Raw genomic sequence first — 12,160 nt, 5'->3', positions numbered from 1 at the left:
ATGGCAAAGATGGGTTTCGTCCCATCTTGGCTACTTCAAGATGTGAAAAGAGATCATTATAGTTCATGATAGTAACAAACAAACAAACAAACAAAATATAATCATTTCAACAGATACAGAAAAATGATAAAATTCAACATCCATTCATGATAAATATTCTTGGCAAACAAGGAATAAGAGAATTTCCTTAACCTGACAAAAACATGTCCAATGAAAGTCTAATCTAAGGGGCGCCTGGATGGCCCAGTGGGTTAGAGCCTCTGTCTTTGCCTCAGGTCATGATCCTGGGATCGAGCCCCTCATCAGGCTCTCTGCTCAGCGGGGAGCCTGCTTCACCTCCTCTCTCTCTGCCTGCCTCTCTGCCTACTTGTGATCTCTGTCTGTCAGGTAAATAAATAAAATCTTTTTAAAAAACCAAAAAACTGTTTTCCTATAAACTAGTAAAACATGAATGAGTATTAATGTTTTAAACACCATTTTCAATAGCACAAACTCTTTAGTTGTAATAATGTATCGGATCTATATGGTGAAAACTATAAAAGTATTAAAAATTTTTTCTTAACACTAAATTTGGTAGATATAAACTGTGTTCATGGAGGGGCATCTGGGTGGTTCAGTCAGTTAAGCATCTGCCTTTGGTTCAGGTCATGATCCCAGGGTCCTAGAATTGAGCCCCATATTGGGCTCCCTGCAGAGTGGGGAGCCTGCTTCTCCCTCTCCCTCCACAGCTCCCCCTGCTTGTGCTCTCTCTGTCAAATCAATAAATAAAATCTTTTTTTTTTTTTTTTAAGATTCTACTTATTTATTTGACAGAGGCAGTGAGAGAGGGAACACAAGCAGGGGAGTGGGAGAAGGAGAAGCAAGCTTCACAATGAGCAGGGAGACCGACTTGGGGCTCAATCCCAGGAACATGGGATCTTGACCAGAGCTGAAGGCAGACAGATGCCTAAAGACTGAGCCATCGAGGTGCCCCAATAAATAAAACTATTAAAAAAAATGTTCATGGAATAGAAACTTCAATTTTTTTTGAAGATTTTATTTATTTATTTGACAGAGAGAGAGAATACAAGCAGGCAGAGCAGCAGGCAGAGGGAGAGGGAGAAGCAGGTTCCCCACGGAGCAGGAAGACCAATGCAGGGCTCCATCCCAGGACCCTGGGATCATGACCTGAGCCGAAGGCAGATGCTTAACCGATGAGTCACCCAGGTGCCCCAAAATCTCAACTTTTATGGTATCAATTTTCCCCCAAATGATCTACAGACTCAATACTATCTTAATAAAAATCTCAGCAGGATCTTCCGTAAGTACTGGTAACTTGATTCTAGAATGTATATGGAAGAGCCGAGGAAGTCCAGGACTAAAATCATTTTCAAGAACGTAGATGTAAGACTCATACTACTAGACTTCAAGAATTACTGTAAAACCACAAATCAAGACAATGGGTTATAAAAAAGAAGAAATACATAGATCAATGTAGAATCTGAAAAATACATACTCCTCAATCCGTAATAGACAGAATCAGCAGGGAGAAATCAGTAAGGACACAGCTGAATTGAAAATGCCATCAATCAAATGAATATAAATGATATCTACAGACTACTTTATCTAACTAGAATATACATTCTTCTCAAACTCACATGAGATATTCCCCAAGACAGACCACATTCTGGACTATAAACAGACTGTAACAAATTTAAAATAGGAGAAATTAAATAATGTATCTCTTAAACTTCAATGAAATTAAACTAGAAATCAGTAACAGAAAGACAGCTAGAAAATTCCAAAATGCCTAGAGATTAAACAACACATTTCCAAATAATATATAAGTCAAATAAGAAATCTCAAAAACAATTTTAAATATTTTCAAATAAAGGAAAATTGAAATAAAACTTAAAACTTGTGGGATACAACACTTAAAGGGACATTTATAACATTAAATGCATATATTAGCAAAGAGAAAAGATCTATAATCAATAACCCAAGCTTTTAATTTAGGAAACTAGAAAAAGAAGAGCAAATTAAATCCAAAGTAAGCAGAAGGAAAGAAATAATAAAATAAAATCCACCTAAAATTCATATGGGATCTTAGCAGACCCTACATAGCCAAAACAATCTTGAAAAAAAGAAAAAAGATGGAGGAGTCACACTTCCTGATTTCTAAACAAAGCTATAAAACAGTGCAATAGTGGCATAAGGAAAAACAGACCAACCAACAGGAAAGACTCCAGAAATAAAGCCTTGAAGGCATAATCAAATGATTTTTGACATGGGTGCCAAGATCTTTCAATGAGGAAAAGACGATCTTTTTAACAAGTGGTGCTAGGAAAAATGGATATTCACATATGAAAGAATGAAATCAGAACTTTACACCATATACAAAAATTAACTCAAAATGGATCAAAGACATGGAAGAGCTAAAACTATAACCCTCTTAGAAGAAAACAAAGGGCAAAAATCTTCATTACACTGAACATAGTGTAATGAATGACTCCTTGGATAGGATGGCACAGGCAACAAAAGAAAATGAGACGATTGGGACTTCATCAATATGAAAAAATTTTGTGCATAAAAACACACTATCAATAAATCATGTATCTGATTAAGGGAATTAATATCCAGAGAACTCCTATAATTCAACAGCCAAAAAAAAAAAACAAACCAAAAAAAAAAACAAACAAACAAACAAAAAGCTGATTAAAAAATGGGCATAGGACTTGAATAAACATTTCTCTGAAGAAGACATACAAATGACCAATAAACACACAAAAAGATACTTAACACATCACTATCACTTAGGGAAATGCAAAGCAAAACCACAATAAGATACCACTTTACATTATTAAAGTTATTAGTATTAATGAAGGAAGGAAGGAAGGAAATAACATGTTGGTGAAGGTATGGAGAAAATGAAATAGGCATTGCTGGTGGAAATGTAAAATGGTACAGCCACTATGGAAAAGAGAATGATGGTTCCTCAAAAAAGTAAACATGTAAGTACCATATGATCCAGCAATTCCATTTCTGAGTATATACCCAGAACTAAAACCAAGACATGAAAAAATATTTTGTCACTCATGTTCATAGCAGCATTATTCATAAGAGCCCAAAAGGTAGAAGTAACCCAAATGTCTATCCATCAATGAATGAGCGGATAAACAAAACGTAATGCATTCATACAACAGATTATAATTTAGCCTTGTAAAAGAAATTTTGATGCATGCTATAAGATGGATGAACCTTGAAGACTTTATGCTAAATGAAATAAGGCAACTGCAAATGGACATTGTGTGATTCCCCTCCTATGAGATAGTTTTAAGTACTCAGTTTCATAGAGGCAGAAAGTAGAAACATGACTGCAAAGGGCTGGCAAAGGGGAAATGGGGAGTTACATTTAATGGGTACAGTTTCAGTTTGGTAATATGAAAAAAGTTCTATGGACTGATGGTAGTGAAAATTGCACAGCAGTGTGAATGTACTTAATGCCACAGAACAGTACACTCAAAATGGTTAAAATGGTTAACTTTATGTTATGTACATTTTAATACAATTTAACATGAATAAATAACTTTAAAAATCCCTTTCTACTTCTTTCTTCTTAAATTGTTTTGAATGGCTTCTATTTTCCAGAGGAAGACTCTGAACAGTCACCACCTTTGAATAAATATTAATCTTCAGTACAAAATTACAAGTATTCAACTCAATAAAAGCTATCCCCATATACTATGAGAAAAAACATTTCACATTAGTGAAACTTTGTATCCCTAACATACAAATATCGACTGTCATATGCTGCTCTAAATAATTTAGAATTCAAGAATAATTTGTTAAAACAATCAAGAAGAAAGGTATTTCAATTTGAAAATACTATGGGTAAACAACTTGCTACTTTTGGATGGGGGAAAAGTCCAGTCATGTTCACTTTCCACTTACAGAATAGGGCATGCACTATCATTATGAAATAGACTTTTCAACACTAGAGCTATCTTTGCCTAACTAATCACTAGTCTGGAGGTTATAGGTAGAAAAGAACGGCAAAAAAATTAAGGCCATTAACTTTAAGATAAGAGAAATTTGTTAACAGGGCTTTATAAATCTAATGGTGGGAAGAACTAGAACAAAACAGTAAGTATAACTGAAAAACATGAATAGTAAACAGGGATATATAAGAAAAAATAGAAGAGGTCAATTAAATTGGCAGATGTAGAAGTTTCCCTTGAAAATTGATAAACTTCACTGAAAAACTTTAGTATACACTAGAAATTGAATATAATTTAAAAGAGATATGTCTAAATATTTCAGCAAAAAAGTTTATTTGATGTTATATATAAAGAAATTGGTTATAAATATGTCACCATATGACATGAATCTAGAAAATATTATTATAATGAAGATGTAGTATATTAATTTTTTTCACTCAAAAAGATATAAAGATTGTTGTACGTACATTGTTTTTAGAATAATAATCACAGAGGATTGCTATGATTTTTAATAAATATCTGCATCTCTGCTAATAAAAGGAATTAAGTTGGGGGTAAGGGCATGAGGGAAAGCAGAAGAGATTCAAATAGTACCTTTTGCATCATCAGAACCAGAAGCCAAGAGTTTAGGATCCATCAAATTAAAGTCAACACTCCAACACCTTTTCTCGTGCTCCTGGATATAGAAGAAAGACAAAGTAGTCTTAGACAAAATATAGATCTTAAAATAAATAAAGAAAAAGCTTGATACCAATTTATGGCTCTGGTGAGAGGGAGAGAGAACAGGCCATGAAAACAAATGAGATGCGAAGTAATTCCCAAACTTTTTATATATACATATTTTATTGCTTTTGGAAATCCATTTGACACTTTCTACAAATGCAAAACAAGTCTGAAGTGATGCTTCAGAAAAGCATTATCTCCTATTACAGAGGGATTAAAAATGCTAGAGGCTTTAAACTTGTAATGAAAAGCATTATTTGCTATTATATAGGTATAAAAAAATGCCAAATAGTGGCTTAAAATTTGTAATTATAAACCTGTAACTGTAACTATAATTATGAAGTAAAAACGTGATTCTTAAAAACAAACGACTAGTACTCTAATTTACCTGATAAACTTTTGACCTCTGTCCTGTAAATCCATCCCATAGGATGACGGTGCCTTCATAATCACTGCTGGCTAACAGATTCTTATGGTAACTACTCCAACTGATACAGCTGAAAGAAAGAAATACAGTTAAGCCTTATTTTATGTAGAAATAAATAACAATGAATACGAAGAATTTTGAAGTGTGCAGAAAGATTAGAATACTTTTCAAATCGTCTACATGACTTCATATCATTAATCAGCCCACAACACAGCTGAGACAAAATGTATCAAGTAACTGCCAAGTTTTCGGATTGAACTACCAAATAACAACCCTTCCCACTATTCACTCTGATCACCAGCCAAAAGATGGACATGGGCCTAGAGCCACCAATGGCCATCTTTCATACATGAGGAGAGCATGTCTGTGCGTGAAAACAGAGGCCAACAGAGCACAAAGCATGCCACAGCACAATGACAGAGACCTGATCAAATTGTGTAAGCCCCTGGATCAAGCTGAGCTGAATCATATAAGCAAATAAATTAATTTGAATTGGGTTTCTGTATTTATATCACAAAAAAAAAAAACGACAACTAATATAAGCTTATTACTGAATATAACACTTACAATTAAGCTTTTAACATCTTACGGTTTCAGCTCCAAAACTAAGAATCCAACATCTAAAAATGTATGCTTTCAGTGAGACACATACATGAATCATGTAATAAAACTAATGTATATTAAGGATAGAAGCCACTTAGTAAAGCAATTAACCTAGATGACTTCAAAGCACATGAAAACAATAGTCTTTTACTCTCTACTGGCTGTATTTATGTTAAATTTCAGAGACTGTAAGAGTTCATTTGCATGTTTACATATATTTACTGGATTTCCAGGAGAAGTTAGATGGATAGTTAAAAGAGCTAAATTTTAGAGTCAGATAGACTTGAACTCAAATCCCAGATCTTCCGCTTACTAGCTGTGGTTCTCGGTAATCTAGGTCACTTTCACAACTGGTGTGCTCCAAATTAGCTTTAGGCATTCTCACACATTGGTCCTTTCAATCCTAATCCCATAGCTTTCAGCCATGAACAGCTTCTTCCATTTACTCCAACATGCCATGAACTATTGCCATAATTTTACATGTATCAAGACAGTAAAGGTGTATTCCTTAATCCACATTGTCATTACAGTAACATTTACTATGATTCTTGATAATGGCCAAGTATTATGCTGAATGCATTGCATGGATTTATTTAAAGTATAGTCCTATGAAGGGGGTGCCTGGGTGCCTCAGATTTTAACAGGGCAAGATTCCGAACAGACTGCATTAGAACCAGACTACGTATGTCATTCATTCAGGTAAAAAAGATTAGAAGGATAACTAGAAAATGTTCAACGTTCTAAATAAATTTATTATTATATGATTTCCTTGTATTCCATTTTAAGCCAGTGCCAATGAGAATAGCTCAGGAAGCTTGTTTTAACAATACAGATTCTAAGATGTCCCTAAGATTTGGGGGAGACAGATCTGATCTAATTTCTAGTTTCTGCATTTTTTTAAAAAAAGATTTTATTTATTTATTTGACAGAGAGATCACAAGCAGGCAGAGAGGCAGGCAGAGAGAAGAGGAAGCAGGCTCCCTGCTGAGCAGAGAGCCCGATGCAGGGATGCAGGGCTCGATCCCAGGACTCTGAGATCATGACCTGAGCCGAAGGCAGCGGCTTAACCCTCTGAGCCACCCAGGCGCCCCTAGTTTCTGCATTTTTAACAGTATTCCAGATTTGAAAAGCACTCATTATGAACTTTAACCCTTACTATACGAAACTTAAATATTAGGCCCTCAATGAAAAGCAGCAGAATGTTCTTATAAAAAGAATTCTTTACAGACATTGGGGAAGGTATGTGCTATGGTGAGTGCTGTGAAGTATGTAAACCTGGCGATTCACAGACCTGTACCACTGGAGCTAATAATACATTATATGTTAATAAAAAATAAAAAATTTTTAAAAAAGAATTTTTAAATTATAAACAATTATAAAATTTGGAGACATGCACATGTTAGGGAGAAAATTCCTGACTTTCAGACACTATTTATAGGCTACAGTAATCCTTTATTCAATACCCCATGGAAGTCAATTACAACAAAAATTTTTATTTGATTGAGTGATTAAGTGAACAAAGAGAAGATTTTCATTTGTCAAACAGAAAAACAATGACTAGTAACCCCCACAGGGAAAAAGCAACGACTATCTGTAAGATTGTAAAGTATCCTTTGTTTACAATTAGTGTTTACCATGAGTGAATAAGCAGTCTCACAGAAAGATAAATTAACACACTCATATGAATCATAGATATTAAAGGTTATATACACATTGCATTATGTCAAAAAAAAAATAATCTAAATACCTGATTTTGGAATTGCAGGTCATTTCATTTTCAGGGTAATGAATATCCACCGCATCCTGAATGACTGTGCCATATTCATAGACTTTAATTTTCTTTGTAACCCCAGCAATTGCAAAATAGTCACAATCCCGGTCAAATTCAATACTACGGAAAAAAGTGAGTATTTGGTTAGTAAGACTATTTGCCTATCCCTGTGATATTTACAGTGACAACATTCCAGAGTTTTTTTTCTATTTCTAAAGTCATTGTGCCTACAAGAATAAGAGATCTACTTGAAATGCCCTCAAATTGTACTAGGCTCTACATCCAGATAAAGTCATTACCAAGACATATCAAATTACAAGTGGTAGAGAACCGCGCATAGCTACCAAATTCTGCTTACAGTTATTTTGTTCCTTGAAACTTGATATGTTTTTAATTCAACTTCAGTAACCACATTACAACTTACCCAACTATAAAGGCTAACAAGTTAAATTATAAAAGTAGCAAGGAAAGACTTAATGGTTTGGTATATTAAAAATTATGTCAAAAGAGAATTACCAAATCATCTTTTCATAACTTCTATCTTCCTTCTACCGTTTTGTGAAGATGACAGAATTTCACAGTACTTAATGTTATTTTAATAAATAAATTAGTACACAAACTGAATTACTGACGCAATAAAAGGGTGATGACAAAGGTATAAAATACATATAAAAATAGAATAATTAACTTTTCGTTATGTTTTCCCAAACACATTTCTAACCTCACAAAGATTATTTGACTTATGAACCCCAAATACAGTTTCCTTATGCCAAGAAACAAGGGAAAAACTGAAAATCTCCCTCTTTTTAGAGTTACTTAGGGAATTCACCCCTCTTACTCACTTCTTATACAAGTTCCAAAATAAGATACTTCAAAGCAAAGCAGACCTTATTTGCCTTTATAGAACTTAAGTTGGAGCCTCAACAAAGTTGTTATATAACCAGCAAGAAATTTAGGTAACCTAATGGAAGAGTGAAATGAATCATCACATACGTTAGCTCTCAATGAGCTAAGCATCTTTTCTAGAAGCTTAGCCATAAGGCTAGAGAATACATAAGAATTTTCACTGATCTGTAATTAATTACACAAGAGGAAGAGCTAACATTCACTGACCACTAAGCATAACCTCTGCATGTATTAACTCACTTAATTCCCATAATAACCCTATAAGTATTATCTTTATCCATATTTTACACATGAGAAAACCAAGTATTAGAGGTGAAGCAATTTGCCTAAAGTTAGTCAGCTTGTAAGTGGCTAAGATGATATGTTGGTACTCTGCATATATCAAGCATTCATTAAATGCATATAAATACCTACATGGCATACTTTTCTTTTGGGGTTACCTGTGATATCCTTTTACAGAACAGTTAATTATTAGTTAATAATTTAGTTAAAAGCTTGCTAAGCTAATGATGACAAGTAAAACAAATAGGTACACAGTAAGAAAACTTTGCACAGAAACATAATGAGATGGTTACTTTTCATTACAGCTTTAAATCCTCCCTCAACTTTATAACATTTAAAATAATTTCATTAAATGTTATTGACGATAGCACAAATCAGTAAATATTCCCTCCAATAAAATAGGACTATGTGGCAATGCAGTGAATTTATTTCTACAACTGCAACTGAACTGCCGACTCAGCTGTTATCTGCTCTTTGGATTCAAATGCAGCATAATTATATTCATGGCAACCATCCATCTATCCTGATTCAATTTATACCCATCGCCTAATGCCACTGAGGGAGAAATATTACTGTGGCTGGCAAAGAACAGTTATCAGAACTGAAATCCTACCCTTACAAGGTTTGGGCATGGCTGAGACTTCAAGGAAGAACTAGTTAAATTATCCCTACAAACATACATGGTTAATAAACTGACAGCATTCTAGTCCTGTACAAGTTAATAGGCCATTTCCACCCTATCAGGTTTTAAGAAAAAAGTTTAAACACTAGCTTATTAAAATAACAGACCAAGACAATGCAGGGAGAAAATTCCCATATAAATAAAAATGCTGTCAGGAGGCGCCTGGGTGGCTCAGTGGGTTAAGCCTCTGCCTTCAGCTCAGGACATGGTCCCAGAGTCCTGGGATCGAGGCCCACATCAGGCTCTCTGCTCAGCAAGGAGCCTGCTTCCCCCCCACCCCTGCCAGACTGTCTGCCTACTTGTGATCGCTCTGTCAAGTAAATAAATAAAATCTTTAAAAAAAAAAAAAAAAAAAAAAAGAAGGCTGTCAAAAGAATTGATTTGAGGGGCGCCTGGGTGGCTCAGTGGGTTAAAGCCTCTGCCTTTGGCTTGGGTCATGATCCCAGAGTCCTGGGATCGAGCCCCACATCGGGCTCTCTGCTCCCCGGGGAGCCTGCTTCCACCTCTCTCTCTGCCTGCCTCTCTGCCTACTTGCGATCTCTGTCTGTCAAATAAATAAATAAAATCTTTAAAAAAAAAAAAAGATTTGATAATGTAGATAAATCAATAAGTTTATTTCTTTGTTGCTACCCTGTTACTCAAGATAGCTTTCTTTTTTCAACAAAGGTTATCATTTAGCTGCATTAACTCATTCTTAGCTCATACTAAAAACTAACCTTTTAGGGGCACCTGGGTGGTGCAGTTGGTTAAGTGTCTGACTCCTGGTCATGATCTCAGGGTCATAAGACCCAGCCCTGCATCAGGCTCCATGCTCAGTGGGGAGTCTGCTTGAGATTCTCTCTCCCCTTTCCCTCCCATTCATTCTCATTCTCTCTCTCTCTCTCTCTCTCTCTCTCTAAAAATAAATCAATAAATAAATCTTGTTTTAAAAATTAACTTTTTTTTTACTTCATTATTATTTTCTTACGTTCTGGTTATGTTTTCTTCTTAAATGTTGGGAGTATCAATACAGTATCCTTTTTTAATACTCTGGGACATGTACTTTTTTATAATTTAAAAACAATAAAATTCTAATAAAAATACTGATCAAAAAGTATAAAGAGTAATATTTCTCATAAATTTCGGAAAAAGGGAGATAAGCAGCTGCCTTTAAAAAAATATATATCTTATGGACATTGGGGAGGGTATGTGCTATGGTGAGTGCTGTAAAAGTATGTAAACCTGGCGATTCACAGACCTGTACCCCTGGGGATAAAAATATATTATATGCTTATAAAAAATAAAAAAAATAAAAAATAAAAAAATCTAAGTACTTCCACACATCACTAAGATCAGGATTTAAGTACTTCCAAACACGGAATCATTTGTTCCCAATTTTGATGGATTTAATCATATCTGATCATAAACATAAACATAATTAGATTTTAAAGAGCTATCACAATTCAAATGAACAGTGGCACAACTCAAATGAACAGTGTAGTTTTTAGGTACAGAGAGCTTTTCAGAGCTATTCCAAAATGGATGGCCTCTCATTTCACAATACAGTATTTTAGCTACTTTAATTATGAAATCTGATAACACAAAAATAATTCAACGATGCCTAGTTAAGCTGAAACAAAAGCAAAATAAAAAATAAACAGATTGAAACATACTTGCTTGTTCAATTAAGTTTAAAAAATTTTGTAATAAGTTTTGCTTTTTCACAAAATTCATTTCTGTTATCCACTGTCACTAGTAATATTTTTTTCAATTTTATCTGTTTATTTGAGAGCGAGCATGAGAGAGAGAGAGAACGATCAGGAACAGGGGAGGGGTGAAGGGAGAAGCAGACCCCCTGCCAAGCAGGGAGCCCAAGGTCGGACTCAATCCCAAGACCCCAGGATCACAACCTGAGCCGAAGGAAGACACTTAACTGCCTGAGCCACGCAGGAGCCCACCAGTAATTTTTTTTTTTAAGATTTTATTTATTTGAGAGAGAGAACACGAGAGGGGCAAGGGGCAGAGGGAGAAGCTGACTCCCTCTGCTGAGCAGAGGGCCCGATGTGGGACTCAATCCCGGGACTCCAGGAACATGACCTGAGCCAAAGGCAGTTGCTTAGCCAACTGAGCCACCGAGGTGCCCTAATTCTTTTTTTTTTTTTATGATTTTATTTATTTATTGGACAGAGAGAGAGAGAACACTAGTAGGCAGAGAGGCAGGCAGAGAGAGAGGGGTAAGCAGGCTCCCCACTGAGCAGAGCCCGATGCAGGGCTCGATCCCAGAACTCTGAGATCATGACCTGAGCTGAGCCACCCAGTTCTTAAACAAGTAGTTTATGAAAGTTCAGTGCAATGATAAATTCTATTTCATAGAATTTTTTAAAATTTCAAAATACACAAACATTTGCTTCAAAAAATAATATTAAGGGGGACTTAGTTTACACTTGGAAATAAAAAGCATTTTTCTTTCACACTTGGAATGTTTTAACTGTTTTTAAAAAGTGATTTATTTAAACAGTTGTAAAAGGTTACTCAGCTGTAGGAAACTGGCTACAGTCTTTGTCAAAAGAGCCATCAGCCAAGTTATCAAGCATCAGGGGACAGACCATACAGGAAAGGTGATTAACTCATCCCTCTACTGCGGTATGGCACAAGGCAATGCAAAGACGGCAATAACCCAACAAGAGAATCAGTGCTCGCACCGTGTCACACTGATTTTGCAATTATAAAACTAGTATTAACAAAGTGGATTAATATCCCTTAACACTAGAATCCTACTTATCAAAAGAAAATGTAAGTGGAATTTAGTG

General features: G+C 35.1%; 1 protein-coding gene across 2 annotated transcripts in view; it reads right to left on the bottom strand.

The window, feature by feature from the left end:
* Positions 1–12,160, bottom strand: part of LOC111150846 (ring finger and WD repeat domain 2) — a 249,971-nt gene that overhangs the window by 110,541 nt on the left and 127,270 nt on the right. For both annotated transcript variants that reach the window (XM_022508477.1, XM_022508479.1), the window contains exons 12-14: positions 7,478–7,621; positions 5,089–5,197; positions 4,572–4,653 (exon numbers count right to left, since the gene is read on the bottom strand). In XM_022508477.1, the coding sequence (XP_022364185.1) occupies positions 4,572–4,653; positions 5,089–5,197; positions 7,478–7,621 (335 nt within the window). The remainder of the gene's footprint in view (positions 1–4,571; positions 4,654–5,088; positions 5,198–7,477; positions 7,622–12,160) is intronic.

This window comes from Enhydra lutris, unplaced genomic scaffold (assembly GCF_002288905.1).
Source record: "Enhydra lutris kenyoni isolate GAN:26980312 unplaced genomic scaffold, ASM228890v2 scaffoldscaffold24, whole genome shotgun sequence".
NCBI classification, from domain to species: Eukaryota; Metazoa; Chordata; class Mammalia; order Carnivora; family Mustelidae; genus Enhydra; species Enhydra lutris.
The sequence above is the reverse complement of the archived record's forward strand: the minus strand, read 5'-3'. Positions and strand labels throughout refer to the sequence as shown.